Source organism: Alligator sinensis, unplaced genomic scaffold (assembly GCF_000455745.1).
Source record: "Alligator sinensis unplaced genomic scaffold, ASM45574v1 scaffold388_1, whole genome shotgun sequence".
NCBI lineage: Eukaryota > Metazoa > Chordata > Crocodylia > Alligatoridae > Alligator > Alligator sinensis.
In genome coordinates this window covers 1,102,656-1,118,291 of record NW_005842394.1, presented here as the reverse complement: position 1 = coordinate 1,118,291, position 15,636 = coordinate 1,102,656, and the positions used below count along the sequence as shown (strand labels likewise).

The 15,636-nt window shown below is 45.3% G+C and overlaps 1 protein-coding gene across 2 annotated transcripts in view; it reads left to right on the top strand.

Annotated features, from left to right (window-relative positions):
- SLC25A25 (solute carrier family 25 member 25) overlaps positions 1-13,266 on the top strand; it is a 19,138-nt gene extending 5,872 nt beyond the window's left edge. Inside the window, exons 1-10 of one of the 2 annotated variants that reach the window (XM_006029716.3) lie at positions 1,902-2,203; positions 4,632-4,758; positions 4,851-4,938; positions 5,943-6,054; positions 6,814-6,972; positions 7,733-7,885; positions 8,317-8,424; positions 8,697-8,864; positions 9,221-9,371; positions 10,721-13,266. In XM_006029716.3, the coding sequence (XP_006029778.2) occupies positions 1,928-2,203; positions 4,632-4,758; positions 4,851-4,938; positions 5,943-6,054; positions 6,814-6,972; positions 7,733-7,885; positions 8,317-8,424; positions 8,697-8,864; positions 9,221-9,371; positions 10,721-10,905 (1,527 nt within the window). In that variant the 5' untranslated portion in view covers positions 1,902-1,927 and the 3' untranslated portion in view covers positions 10,906-13,266. Of the gene's footprint in view, positions 1-1,901; positions 2,204-4,631; positions 4,759-4,850; positions 4,939-5,942; positions 6,055-6,813; positions 6,973-7,732; positions 7,886-8,316; positions 8,425-8,696; positions 8,865-9,220; positions 9,372-10,720 lie in introns of those variants that run through there. The other variant, XM_025211225.1, reaches the window with a different exon arrangement.
- Positions 13,267-15,636: the final 2,370 nt, after the last annotated feature.

Sequence of the window (15,636 nt, the reverse complement as noted above, 5' to 3'; positions counted from 1 at the left end):
TGGCCACTCTAACTGTGAAGAAGTTCTTCCTAATGTCCAGTCTAAATCTGCTCTCTGCTAGCTTGTGGCCATTATTTCTTGTAACCCCTGGGGGCGCCTTGGTGAATAAAACCTCACCAATTCCCTTCTGTGCCCCCTTGATGAACTTATAGGCAGCCACAAGGTCGCCTCTCAACCTTCTCTTGCAGAGGAGGCTGAAAAGGTCCAGGCTCTCAAGTCTCTCCTCGTGGGCCTGGCCTGCAAGCCCTTAACCATACAAGTGGCCCTTCTCTGGACCCTCTCCAGGTTATCCACATCCCTCTTGAAGTGTGGCGCCCAGAACTGCACACAGTACTCCAACTCCTGTGGAGCATCCCACAGGAGTGCGGGGGGGGGGGCCCCCTGCATGCTCAGCAGTGAACCTGGAAGTCGACTGGAAGTATGGGGGGGTTGGGAGGCACAGGTGGGGCCCCAGCACACTCCCCAGTGGACCCAGAAGTGCTGCCGAGCGAGTTGGGGAGCCCCCCATGCTTCTGTGGGATGCTCCATGTGCATTGCAGCATTCACGAGCCGCCTGCTACCTAGAGGTATGTAGAAAAAACATTTAAAGCTGTGTCTATGTCCGAATCGCCGAATCAATTTGGAGGATTCCGATTTTGATTCAGAGAGATTAAAGGGTCTCCTGATTCGATTTGGATTTGGAGATTTGGCCACCAAATCGGTCCGAATCTCCGCCAAATCAAATTAGGGACTGAAACTTTGCACAGCCCTACCAGACAGTACTCAGGGCCCAGTTATCAACATCAGCCTGCAGTCATGGTATCAGTGTTGTAAAGGATGCCAGACTCCTCAAGCCACACCCTTCCCTAGTCTGACAAGCCCTCCTTGCACAGGTGCTTGCTTACCAATTAGTTTAATAATAAATTGGATAAGGGAAATGGGATGGACATGCAGGCAGGTGCTGTCCTGTCCTTTTCACAGTGTCATTAATTACACACACAATACTTTTCCTCTCCTCTCAGCTATAATTAAACTGCTTGCTATGAGAATATGAGTTGTCATCTCTGCTGTACTGAATTTCCCAACACCGAGATGAAGAATGGATTTGAAGCATGTGCAGTCAACTTTAATCTCAAATCTGGTTTTTGATTTAATGGCATCTTAGAAGTCTGTTGCAGTAGCCAACAGTCTTTCCAAACATCTCGTTGCTAGTGTGTATTAACATGCCTCCAAACAGAGCTGGCATCACCCAAACTCCTTCACGGTTACTCTGAATATTTGTAAGTGATTCTAATGATCTACACGGCAGCTTCCTCCACACATGGACCCTTCTGGGTTCTCAGCAGAGCAGACTATTGAGAGGGGTGTTGGAAGCAGTGGATACATGGAGTGCGCTGCTTTCTATACGTTTTATAAAAAGAAAACTGTAAGGGATAAAGACAACAGATACTGAGGATCAGGTGCTATTGTGTTGTGCTCGGTAGAAGCACCTGTAAAGGTATGGCTTCTGTTCCGAAGAGAGTCATTGAATTTGAGGCCAGAAATGGCAACCAAACATTGTTATAGGGATGATGAAAGGTCTCCTAGGTTCTCCTGCTTTTGCTCCTGTCTTCCCTCTTAGGAAAAAGTCCTTTGGTGGCTCTGCCAGCCCCAGTTCCGCATGGGATTGTCTTGTCTGGGGTCAAAGACAAATTTTGGGTGAGGATTGATCTGGGATTAAGTGAGAAGCTTGGGAAGAGTTAACTCTGCAGTGAGCATGACGTGAAACTGCCTGGGCTTTCCAAAAGCCTTGTGTTAAGCAATCGGCAGCTCGTGTTCTTGTCAAGGATCCAGTGTCTAGTTGGCAGGCGGGGAGGGGACTGCACAATGAGCCCTTCCCTTTTAAGTAGAAGGGCAGGGCCTGTGTGGCCAATGGCAGGAGAGCACAGACAGCTCATAGGCATGTGTCATGAGACTTACCGGCATTTCCTCTGCACTTCGCTCTGAAACTAGCTCCACATCATTCCATTTGCTTCCTTCCCCGCGTGGCTGCATAGGGGGGCACCTGAGTCGCTGGCTCAGAAATATGCTCTGCCTGTGTTTGTATGTGCCAGTGTTTGGGGAGTCCAAGACAGAGTTTGAATACTTTGAATCAAAGGGGCTGCCTTCTCAGCTCAAATCTATTTTCCGACTCAGCCTCTTCATCCCTTCCCAGGAATTCTCTACCTACCGCCAGTGGAAACAGGTATGGCTTGAAGGGGGTGTGGTGGCAAGGATGGTGAGGGTGTTGGAAGGAGAGGGGTGGAAAGCAATGTATGACTGACTGATGCATTGAAATGAATTGAACTGAGAGGTGGAAAGCAATTAATTGAACTGACTGACTAATGGGAGCAAATCCACATCGGCCCTTGCTACTAATAAATAACTGAAGCCAGAAGGCCTATGCTTTGTTCTCTTCTCCTGTCCCTTGCTATATGCTGTTGATACCGGCATGGGACATTTGTCTTTCTTCCTCTTTAACTAGGGTATGCGAACACGAGGAGCATGAGCTAAATGCCCTTCCCCCAGAGCTTTAACTTCCTGTATATATCATCCTGCTGAACTAGGAAGTCAGAAACCAGCTGATTAACTGCACAGTATTGTGATGCACTTTTGAGAGTTGGTCTTAAGTTTGTCTTCCCTGCTCTTAGAAAATCTTCCCTGCTTTCCTTCCTTTTCATGCTACTTTCCCTCCATCTCTTCTTGTGCCATGCAAGCAGCTCTCAGACTGAACCCCTCCTGAGAGATGAGGGTTGCTGAACTGGAGGCACACTGTCAGCAAATGAAGATGGTGACAAACTCCGCGCTGTTTTAGCAACCATCTGTAAACCGTGCACTGAAATGGTTGTACTGTAGACTAGGCCTTTGCACTGCCATGTGAAGTACAGGCTGAGAGAAGAAATATATTAGAAATGTAATGTTGTCCCCCTCTTTTTTTTTTTTTCTTCTTTGCACTCCATCCCCTCACGTTCAACGTGCAGTTGCTGACACTAAATTACATGGCTAATGGCCATGCTGTCAAGGACACCTGGCATCTGATTTTTTTAATCGGCAAGCCTGACAAATGGCTGCATGTAAGAAAGATGTGTGCATAGCAGACTTGGGTATGGGGAATTGGGTATCCTGCCTGGGTACCCTATACAAGTGGTCATGAAAAAATGCATGCCACTGAGCAAGCATAGATGTCAAGCTGGACCTGCCTGTAGACCACACTGTAAAATGTCTGCAATGGTTCCTATTTGATTTTGAAGGCAAGAAACCAGATAGATGTATATGTTCATCTGTGCCCCTGTTGAAGACAATGGAAGGTGATATATGCATCGTTGCATAAACTGGAAAGAATCCAGGCCTTTGATATGAGCTTAGACCTGTAACTCTAGAAGCAGTTCGTATTACTACTAACCTAATGAATTTTGGGATAGTTAATTGGCCAGGCCTGCATCTGATAGGTGGTGTCAAATTATTAAGGCTGTTGTAATCCCCCCTTGCCCTCTGCATTGGACTCCCTTTGACACACTCTTTATGGAGATATCGTGGGAGGAAGGGAACTTAAGCATTTTACAATGGCTGTGATTTATGGCCATGAATTGCTCAGGGAGTTATTGGCTAGAGGGAAGCCCTGAATCAGCTATTTGACACTGATCTGCTGACATGCCAGAGGTGTTGGTCTATCTATAGCCTACAGATTGAAAATGGGGCCCTATCTGTGTCCTCTACAACAGTCATATGATGGTCTGCAGATCAGAGACATTTTGGGCATATCTCAAAGGTCACTGCAGTTGGGGACAGCACCTTCCTTTTTAAAGCTCACAAGCCTGATAAGAATGTTTCTGAGGTGCACTGGGGCCAAAATTGACCACAGGCAGAAAAAATTGAAGTGAAGTTGGCTTTACATATTGCCTTTGAAATAATGCCATTCTGAAGCAAACATGTTAGTTTGAGTTTTAGATATGGATAAGGGCAGGGGCCTGGGGGTCCAGAACAGAGCAGTCACAAAAGCCACGCACTATTTGCATAGTGATTTGAAAAGCAGATGAAAGAGGTAATGTGACTAGATTGAATCACTTGTTGCTGGGTATAGGTCACTGGTTTCTATAGAGGAATTTCATCTATTCTGTGTAAGGCAATTAATAAGCATGGAACAGAATAGGAGCTGACTGAGTCAGATGATTGCAGGCCAGTGCTTGCTTATGTGTTAACAAGTAGCTGTGTGCCTGAATACAGATCAGGTGTGGTACTGCCACGTGCTAGAGGGAGTTAATTTCAGGTTTCCTGTCTTTCTCCCCTTGTTTTAAGCTCTCTGTCCTACAAAAGTGGTGTCCTGCTTAATTTACATCTCTAGGGAGCTTACATAGTTCCAGTCTACGTAGTTTAGCCATCCTGCAGGTATGTATTACCTAAAGGCAGCTGTAGTGCCAGCATTACCTTTGGCATTGTCCACTGGAGCTGGACTTCAGTTTGACCAAAGGCTTTTGCTGGTTGGTTACTGGTTATTTCCCAGTGGTGGTTTCACTCAATAACTTGGTATGAAACTTGGCTTTGACTGTTATGCTTAATGATATGGAAGAAAGTGTAAATACATCTGAATGGGCAAAGGAACTGAGATTTTGTTTATTTTTATATCTTCCAAACAGAAAATTGTAAAAGCTGGAGACAAGGACCTGGATGGGCAGCTGGACTTTGAGGAGTTTGTTCACTATCTCCAAGATCATGAGAAAAAACTGAGGCTGGTCTTCAAGAGCTTGGATAAGAAGAATGATGGTGAGACTCATTGTGTAATAGGCACAGATCACTGGCTACTGCAGGCCAAATTTGCAAAATGTGTGCTGAGTTCACTGCCTTCTTCCTTGCAGGTCGTATTGATGCCCAAGAAATCATGCAGTCACTTCGTGACCTGGGAGTCAAGATCTCTGAACAGCAGGCTGAGAAAATCCTCAAGAGGTGAGTGTTTAGCTGGCATGCACGTTTCAGTTGGCACGTAGACTCTAAGAGGGTGGTGTAAAGAGTAGCCTTATCTCCACTTTTTTCCTTACGCGCACTCCTTACCAACTGCAGCTTCCCCTCCTACTTACAATCTCTTGCTGCTCTTTGACATTTCTGTGTATTGAAAATTATGATGCCATATTGCATTGTGAAGGGATAAGAGCAGCCACCCACTTCCTTGTATGCATTCTTATCTGAAACTGCAGGGCCAATTCACTAGTCTGGTAGAATGCAGTAGAGCAGTGATCTGATACTGGATCAGACTGCTGGACTGTGAAGATGGAATTCCATCTCTAGCTTGGTGACCACCTGATGCATTGAGAAGATGTGAATTTCATCTGTGCATAATAGTATTCTAAACTACTAGACAGTAGTTCCTTGCATCAGAATCACTGAGCCTGACAGCCAGAGTCCGACTGCCTTGCTAGCTCTTCGTGGGGAGGAGCATGCATGTGAGCCTGTCAGCATCCCTTACTGCCCTGTTGTCCACAACTTGCTGCTGTCCAGAAGGACTGTTTACTGTACTGAAATGCTTAACACTGTATGCATGTGGCACTAACACATTAACAACCACTTATCTGCACTGTTTTTCCTATTTCTTTCCTTTGCATCCTTTCCTCTGTCTGTCAGAATAAGGATGGGCCATTTCTGGGGTCCTGTCACCTAGTAAGTATCTGTGGAACTTCAGTCTCTGCCGATTTACTTACCTTTCCTATAGAGCTGAGTTTGTTCATATCTTCATATGAGGGGGCTTAAATCCTTTGTGGCTAGTGGGGAGAGAAGAAGGAAGATAGTTTCCCTACCCACTGCATGGTGTGGCTTGAAAGATTCCCTTAGCTGTGCCTTGTACTCCAAACCTTGGAGCTATTTCTAGTAATTGTTCTGAGCTTGGAGGGGACGAATAATATTACCTGTGGTGCCTGATGCTCATCTTCTATTTTGTTTGTCATTAATATTTGCAGCATGGATAAAAATGGGACTATGACAATTGATTGGAATGAGTGGCGAGACTATCACCTGTTGCACCCAGTAGAGAATATTCCTGAGATCATCCTGTACTGGAAGCACTCCACAGTAAGAGCCATAAAAATTCCTTTAGCACAGCAGACCTGATCCCTTCCCCAGCTTCTCAGTAAGGGTCCCACTCCTCCACAGCTTCTATCAGCACTCTTCATCTTTTTTTTTTTTTTTTTTTGGTTCAATAACTGCCTTCTAGCCCCCAAACCTGGCTGGTTATCTTTTATATATCGCTGGCATGGTTTCTGAAGTTGCTGGCGCAGCTGCCAACTGTACATTCCAGTAGAGGGGAGAGTAGGTGAACAGGTTTACTTGGATCACAGCTCTGGGAGCTAATACTAGTGACCAGCTTCTGCTAGTTCAGAACTTGCCAAGACTAGAAACTGATATGACAGGCACCATTTCTTTCTTGATATATTTATTCAGTACTTTATATAAATATGTAACAAGATCAAGCTGGCTGTAAGCTCTAGAGAGGACCAGATCTCTTTCAGCACCTGACTGCCCTCGGCTAGTAAGTTTGATCATTAAAGCGATGCACTTTGCATTGGTACAGCCGAGGGCATTGGCAAGCCTCCAGCTAGCTGAATAGGGCTTATGTGAAAGGTTTCCTTGGGTGTTTTGGGTGTCTTCTAGCAATGGCAGTTCTTGTTTTTCACTGACCAGTCATAACGCTTTAACATTTGTGGGCAACCAGGGGATTCAGATAGCAAGCTTACATTGACTTTGCTGGAATGGTATTGATACTGAATATGGTAGCCTTCTGAAATAGTAGATTCAGTGGGCATTCTCAACACTGTGTTTGTTCCCTTGCAGATCTTTGATGTGGGAGAGAATCTGACAGTCCCAGATGAGTTCACAGTGGAAGAGAGGCAGACGGGGATGTGGTGGAGACATCTGGTTGCAGGTGGAGGTGCGGGTGCTGTGTCCAGAACCTGCACAGCTCCCCTGGACCGGCTGAAAGTGCTAATGCAGGTAGGACAAAAACAGAGGGCAGCTTGAGTCTGACAGAGTGTATGGGCTGATTCTGTAGGGCCCTGGCCCAGTGAAATGGAACCTAAGAGCCCTTTCATGTTCCTCCAAACAGTGACTCGTTCTGGTGGGGCTCAGTTTCAGTACTTCCTTATTGGAACATAGAAGCCTTTTGGTTTGTACCAAATATCTAGCCATAGAAAAGCCACTCTTGACTAATTAATCAAGTGCCCTTTGGAGCTGAGCAGATGAAGGTCAACAGCTGCTGAACCTTGTGCTTGACAGCATTGGGAAACTCTGACTTCTATGAAACTGGGTTAGCAGTCAGTCTCCCGAGGCTCCCAGTTGGCAGGGCCACTGATTCTAGGTTCATAGTGATAAGTGCAATCAGTGTTAACAGAGTTGTGAAAGAAGGATTTTGGACTTTGCTTAGCAAGGCTCAGCATTGACTCCCTGAGAGCCCTCTTCTCCCTTCCTGGTGCCAGGGTCTGTGATGGGTGCACGAGTGATGTTTCTCTTGCTTTTCCTGTTTCTTTTGGGGGATGGGGGGGTGGGGTGGGGAAGGGAGGCTCAGGTGGATTAATTAGTTAATTGATGTCAGGCTTTAAAAGAAGTTTTGCTTACCTTTTGTAAATATGTAGGCAGGATTAAAGCCTTAGTGAATCTCGGGCCATATAAGAAATGCCCTTTGTCCTGGGATTACGCATGCATGTAGAGCTGTCGTAAGCAGGACTGGAACTGATCCAAGCTTTCTCTCTTCCAGGTCCATGCTTCCCGCAGCAACAACATGTGCATCGTTGGTGGCTTTACCCAGATGATCCGAGAGGGTGGGCCCAGGTCATTATGGCGTGGGAATGGCATCAATGTATTGAAGATTGCACCAGAGTCTGCTATCAAATTCATGGCCTATGAACAGGTGAGAGAAAAAGCATGCAGGAGTCTGGATACAGAGATGTCAGAGGAGCCTTTTTTCATTTTGGATTGGCTGTACATGGAATAGACAGCAATCTGTCAGCTGGGATACATGTATGGTGCTGCCATGAGTGCTGTGCTGGTGCTTGGCAAACTCTATTCTCCATTGGTGGGGAAGAAGTCTTCCATCCCAAGGCAGAGTTGGAAAAACTGGATGACATGAAGTCAGAGTAAAGTGATATTAGTCTATGGTTGAAGGTGAAGGGAATGTTCAGGTCTGACAGAAGCTGAATGGGGAAATGAGGCATGAAAAGGGGGAGGTATTTTTTAGGCCATGCTAAAGAGCGGAGTGGGGGAATGTAGCCCTGTGGGTCAATTTAACACCACTATGGGAAGCTGCCAGCTAAAGTCACTTTTCTGTCTTTGTTTCTACAGATCAAGCGGTTCATTGGCAGTGACCAGGAAATACTGAGAATTCACGAGCGACTACTGGCTGGGTCTCTGGCTGGGGCAATTGCACAGAGCAGCATCTACCCGATGGAGGTGAGGTGGCTGGCCAGCAACCTGTGGTTTGCAAAGTGATTGTGTGGAGAGATTAAAATGTGGAAACAAGCATCGTGCTTGCTTTGCGGTTTACTGTGTTGGACGTTACAAGCACCTTTCTGAATGGGCTCCAGAAAGACCTTGCCAAATAATGGGATTGTAGTGATGGATTGAAGGCATTTGTCCTTCTGCCATATAGCCTTACTCATAATAAAGGTATTGGCTGTTTTCTTCCTTATGCTAAAGGTTTTCATGTTCTCTTGGGCTTCTAGGTTCTGAAGACACGAATGGCCCTGCGCAAAACAGGGCAATATTCAGGCATGCTGGACTGTGCCAAAAACATCCTCTCGAAGGAAGGAATGGCTGCTTTCTACAAAGGCTACATCCCCAACATGCTAGGAATCATTCCATATGCTGGTATCGATCTGGCAGTCTATGAGGTATGGGGCTTAAATAGTTTCTGGGGGAGGGGAAAAATGCCAGTATTCCTGGGATCATTCATGTTAAGTTCTTCACGTAGCCTGAAAAACCCCAGTCTAGCATCTGTGTCAATCTTGCATCCTTGCTTTTTGATGAGGATATCGGCACCAAAGCTGTTAAGCACAGTCTCTCCCAGGCATTTTAGTGGCAGCAGATCAAGAAAATCTGAGAAGCTAGGATCATGTCCTTCCAGTCTTTTCTGGCTGACATTGCATAGATCATTCTGAATCTTAGCCCAGGATCCTTCATCACCTGGCCCACTCTTCCTGCCCAGTGGCCTGTCTTTGTTTGCTAATCTCTGGCTTGTTTCTTTTAGACGCTGAAGAATGCTTGGTTGCAACGCTATGCTGTGAACAGTGCTGACCCAGGAGTCTTTGTTCTGTTGGCCTGTGGCACCATGTCTAGCACCTGTGGACAGCTGGCCAGTTATCCTCTGGCTCTTGTGAGGACACGCATGCAGGCTCAAGGTAAAAGCCGTTTTGGAAATGCTGGGGATGCTGCAGCATGGGGGTTATGCAGTATGAATTCATGCTGCTGTGTGAATCACAGGTGCTCTGGTGGAGCCTGCAGCCATGCAGAATTCTTACCTGTGAGATTCTAGGCTACCTGTTTGCCAAGGATGAAGGGGAGCATAGGCTTTGTGCTATCTGTTGCCCCATGACAAAGTGACTTTTAGTTTGTTTCACTGACTTTTCAACCTTTTGGCTTTGGTCAGTCTATGAGCTCTCTGAGAGATGGCAAGCACGTGTGGCAGGGCTGTTTCCTGCCTAATTGGAGGTTATGCACCGTTAGTACTATCAGCAGAACACAGGAATTTCCAGCTTGTATGAATGCAAATGCTGTATGCTATGCAGGGATCCTGGTTTTCTCTGATTTAAAAAAAAACAAACCACTCTTCGGTTAAAACAAAAAACCAAAAAAAAAACTAATCCAAAATCCACTTTTTTCCACAGTTTAGCAGTGTTTCAGTTTAATTAGAGAAAAATGTGATTTTTGAGTTACTTTTTTTTAAACAGGAAAGTGGGGATTTTTTTTTTAAATCAGAGAAAATCAGGGTCCCTGGCTATAAGTAAACTGAGCAGTAGGGGTGCGCGAAGCAGACCCTATTTGATTCGGTCCAAATCGGGGACAGTGATTCAGTTTTGTTGATTTGGATCACTGTCCCTGATTCAATTTGGCTGAATCCGAATCTGAAGATTCGATGCTGATTCAGAGGATCAGTGATTTGGACACCGACACAGCTTTAAATGTTTTTTCTACATACCTTGAGGTACCAGTGCAGCTCATGAATGCTGTGATGCTAAGGTGCATGGAGCATCCCACAGGAGTGCAGGGGGGGCCCTCCATGTGGTTGGTGGTGAACCCAGAAGTGGACTGGAAGTACTTCTGGTCCACTTCTGGATCTGCTAGGGAGCACGCTGGGGCCCCCTGTGCACCTCCCCAGCATGGAGCGTCCCACAGGGAGTGCCCAGGGCCCCCCGCGCTCCATGCACCCCAGCATCACAGTGATCATGAGACCCTGCTACATAGAGGTATGTAGAAAAGATGTTTAAAGCTGCATCTATATCTGAATCTCTGAATCTTTCCAAATCTCTCCTAATCAATTTGGAAGGTTCCACTTTGATTCAGAGAGATAAAGGGTCTCCTGATTCGATTTGGAGATTTGGCCACTGAATCGGGCTGAGTCTCCACTGAATCGAATTGGGGACTGAAGCTTCGCACAGCCCTACTGAACACCTGCCTTTTGATAGAGGTTTTAAGAAAATGCTCATCACAACTTGTCGTCTCATACTTTGTGTGGCTTCTTCTGTTGCAGCTTCAGTTGAGGGAGCGCCACACGTGACAATGAGGGGACTGTTCTCACACATTCTGAAGACAGAGGGTGCTTTTGGTCTGTACCGTGGTCTGGCTCCAAACTTCATGAAGGTGATTCCAGCTGTAAGCATCAGCTACGTGGTTTATGAAAATCTGAAGATGACCTTGGGGGTGCAGTCTCGGTGACAAGGACTTTAAATTGGAAATCTTGGGATATGATCCCAAGGTGTATAGCCATCTCATTCTGTGAATGTGTCAACACTAAGCTGACTAAGCAAAGCTGTGAAATCCCAGATCGTGCATGTCAGTGGTGGCAAGAATCTGGTGTCCTTTGTCATCTTGCTACTTAGGGCGCTGCATAAACCCATCAGGTGGTCCTTCAGATGTCCAAGGGACCAATTGGGAAACTGGGGGAATCGACTCCCAGGTGCGTCTCAAACTGCATTGAGACTGGTTCCTAGGAGGATGGTGGCGCAGGGATTTGGAAACAGGTCTGCTTTCAGCATCTTACACATAGAAACAGAGCTGCTAGCCTGGAGAATGTAGCAACTTCCAAGTCTCTGAAAGGGCTTCTGTTTCTGTTCAGTTGTTAACCTCCTACCCATTGTTTAAATTTGTAAAGACTTTGTGTAGGAGTTGCTGCCTCACCGGGCTTATTTATTATGTTTACACATCTTCCTTGGGGTAGGAGGCATCCATGTTCTGCTTCCAAGACTTGATGACATGAAACATAACTTCAAACTATATTGGTTTAGGGAACTGGTGGGCAGTGGTGGCTTTGATCTGGCTGAAGGCTACTTACGCCAGCCTAGTGAAGAACTAGGTTTATTTATTTTTATAGGTCTTATTGAGTATGTCTCATAAACCGCTAACAAAATGCACTTACTAACAGAAGCAGCAGACTAGAGCCTGCATGCCTGCATTGTTTGCATGCCAGATTGGCTTGTCTTGTACCCAGCAGGATTTGGAAAGGGGGAAAGTCGGAGAGCCCTAAATGGACTGGCACCTTGATGCATGGCTTTACTGAATAACTGACAGTATTCTACTGCTCATGTCCATGTGTACCGGTGTGCCCCCAGCACAGTGAGAGGAGCCTCCATGCCGCCTGTTCAGCATTGCATGGAGCCCTGACACTTTTCAGCTTGTTGCTGAAGCTGGATACAATCTTCCCCCAAACTGTGGGACAAAGCTGCTATCTATCTCTCTCTTTAGATCTCTTTGTAGGATGGAGTTTTACATTTGAGGGCTGGAGCCTCTGGACTAGAAGGTTTGCTGTGGGCAGGGGTGTTGGGGAGAAGCATTAGCTGATATTGAGAGGAAAGTAATCTTCATCACAGGGTTGAAGATGACTGCTTGCTTTTCTTCAAGAGGGTGCTTTTCATAGGGGGAAGGGAAAGAGATGGCTTTAAAATTTCTCTGACTGTATATTATGCGCAACTTTAGGATTAGGCTCCTGGGGCCTGAAAGATCCTCAGCCAACTTTTTCATTTGAAGCAAAATGGACCAGCATCACATTCCACTGTTTCACTGCTTAAAGCATATTTATTTTGTATTTATTTGAACAGAGTTATGTCAAACTATTTTTATAGACTTGTTTAAATATTGTTACCATGTGCTTGTATTTCTCCTATTTTTTAAGAAAAGGTTCTTTATTTATGTTCTTTTGGCATCATGCAGTGGAGCAGCAAGGGAAGACACTGAGATGTCAGTAGTGCTCTCTCCCTTCAAGGCTTTAGCTGCCTTTCTTACATCTGTGGCTGTGGATGGCAGACCTCAGTCAGTCCAGAGAAATTCCTGTAGCAAGAAGCCGTAGGATGGAGTGGGACTGAGCTACAAAACAGTCAATTGGGAGGAATATACTTTTGAGGCTCACCTTATTTTGGAATTGCCTCATTTGTATGTGGCTGGAAGGACTTTACATGAATGGTTTGAGTTTAGGAATAGAAGGTCTGTGTATGTTACGTTGGCTAAAGGAGAGGGGGGTGGTGAGAATTGTATCGGGAGGGAAAAAATCTCAGGGATTTAAAAAGAGAAGTTGCCAGTTCCCAAAAACATGGAAGGAACTTTACACTTGGACCCACACTGCTACAGCTCTGTGAAACTGGGCTGGCTGATGCACTGCAGAGACCCAGTGCTCCTTGCATACAAGCATGCACTGGAGAAGTTTGTGTGTGAAAAGATGGGAAGGGCTTTCTTAGCACTCCCAGCAGCTGCTGTCTACTTGATGGGCTTTGGCAGTGTGGAAGGCCTTATGTTCTTAGGTACTCTGCCTAAATTATCCAGTGCTGTCAGTAATAAACACTTGAAAAATCTAATTTTGTATCTGGATTAGCGATATGATTTCTTTTATTTTACATCTCCTTTGAGACCAGCTGTAAAAATCAGCAGTGACCCCTTCTACCAGTGTGACTTAATGGGAATATTCAGAATGCAAAAATCAATGCAAAATGACAACCGTCTTTGTAGCTGTAACCAGAAATTGTTCAAATGGAAATCTACTAATGAGATTCACTATGTAGGACACAGTCTGCTAATAAAGGTCTTTCAAAGAGATACCACTGTGTGTGTTTTGGTTCTGTGTGAGGACATGAGGCCACTGGTCTTAAAACCCTTTTCAGTGAGGATAATTGGGAGCTCTGCCTGTAAAACTCCCAAAGAGCAGAAATCCATTTGAATTTGAACTCGAGGAAAAGCTTGAATCTGTCAAAGATTAAATGGTAAACTTTGGCAATGGAAGTCCTGTTGTCAGCCCCTCTCTTGCAAGAAGCATTGGAGAATTCTGGTCCTTATCTGTTTTTCTTTTGTTGAGAATTTTTTAATTTTTAGAAGATCTGAAATTCCTTTCATTAAAGCTAATTGCATGCTCCTAACTTCAACATTTTGCGTTTTTAGGGGATTTTTACTGATAGCTGCCTCTTGTACAGGGTTTTTGAAACTGAAGTATTCTAATGCAGCTACCCTGGAAAGAACAGAAGCAAGTATACAAGCAAGCACTTCTTGCACCAGCCAAACAATATGAACCACATGGGCCTCATTACATGAGTCCTCCCAGGTGTGCTGTTTACCTAGTGACTTGCAGTTACAATTCATGGGTTGGGTTCTAGCTGCCTCAAATTGCCTCCTGCAAAGAAGCTGTGACCTGCAGTTAGCTGGGGCACTTGAGTTAGCATTTCTTGGATGGAATCCTCTAAGCCTGTTGGCAGGGCATCATCGGTCAAGAGGATTTAACAACTCCTGGTTCCTCACCATAGCCTGACTTTCAGGGTATAGCACCAGGCTATGCTAGATGGGCTTCATGGGTATGGTTTTAATTTGTGGGGATGATTCTGTACATCTCTCAGACCACAAGGGACATGCAAATGCTTAAAAACCTTTTCCATTTTCACTATAGGACATTTGTAGTGGCACCTATTATTCTTTCCCCTTATTGAAGTTACAGTGCCCCATTACCTACCTCCTAGAATGTGAGAGTAATTTGTTATCTAAATCTGTTTCCTGACATCCCTTCATGCTCTGCTTTATATTGAAAAAGGGGGAGAGGGCAACCTTAAAGCAGTGGTTATCAAACTTTTTAGACTTGAAGCATCCCTTGGAAAATGTCAGTTCCTAATTTTCACTTGATTTTTGACTACAGAAAAATAATAGAGCAATTCTGTTGTGAAGAACTCAGATCCCAACAAGGCAGAATGCTTTTAACACTATGGATTCCTATTTGAAATCCCTGGGTTTATCTTGTGAATTATGTTTGCACACCTAACAGTGCTAACTAACATTGCTTGGTACCCTACAGCACCCCTGAAAAGAGCTCAGGGCAGCCCAGGGTGCTGCAACACCCTTGTTGAGAATCACTGGCCTAGTGGGAGACCCCTGGACTAGGGCTAAAGCTTTGTTCTACTCCTGACCTGTAGTAAAACTTCTGTCGGCATCTTGGTTTTACTATTTGTGAAAGAGGCCAATAGTATTTCCCTATATCACAAGTCTGTGGTGAAGTGACGCAAGACACTTCCGTAGCGAAGTGATGAGTGTTCTGGGAAACTTCTCTTCTGGGAAATTGCTGTCTGACCTCCTGGGCTTCTCATGAAGATGCTTTTATCCAGGCCGTTCTGCTTTTAATGTTAGAGTCTCCAATTGTGAGTTTGTTTTAAATGAAGTCTCCCTTGGAACTGAAATATTCTTGGTGGCCAAACTTGTGTGCAGCAGCATTTAGCTGCAATTTTGCCTGCATCTCACTAATATTATTCAGGCTATTTCAAGGAATATAGAAATGATGTTCTATGTCTTTGGATTATCTATTACTTCAAATATTTATTGACCTACTATTTCATAAAATGGTAAAAAGTGCTCTCTGCTGGCTAGATAGCCTTTTATGACCAAGTAACTAAATCCTTGGATGATGGTGTCGCTGTGGACGTAGTCTTTCTAGACTTTAAGAAGGCTGTTGACACTCTCTCACCCCATCCTCATCAATAAATTAAGCAACTGTGGCATTGATGCCTGCACAGTTGGATGGGTAAAAAATTGGGGCGCACCCAGAGAGTAGTGGTGGACGGGTTGTACTCAGCCTGGCGAGATGTGAGCAGTGGGGTACCCCAGGGCTCGGTCCTCAGGCCCTCACTGTATAACATCTTCATCAGCGACTTGGACGAGGGGGTGGAAAGCACGCTGTCCAAGTTTGCTGATGACACTAAGATGTGGGGCGAGGTGGACACACTTGAAGGGAGAGAGAGGCTGTAACTAGATTTAGACTACAAAAGTGGGCAGACGAGAATAGGATGGAGTTCAACGTAGACAAATGCAGGGTGCTGCCCCTTGGGAGAAGGCATCCACAGCATACATACAGGCCGGGGAGTTCCCTTCTTGAAAGCACAGAGGCAGAAAGGGATCTCAGAGTCATTATTGACTCCAAGATGAACATGA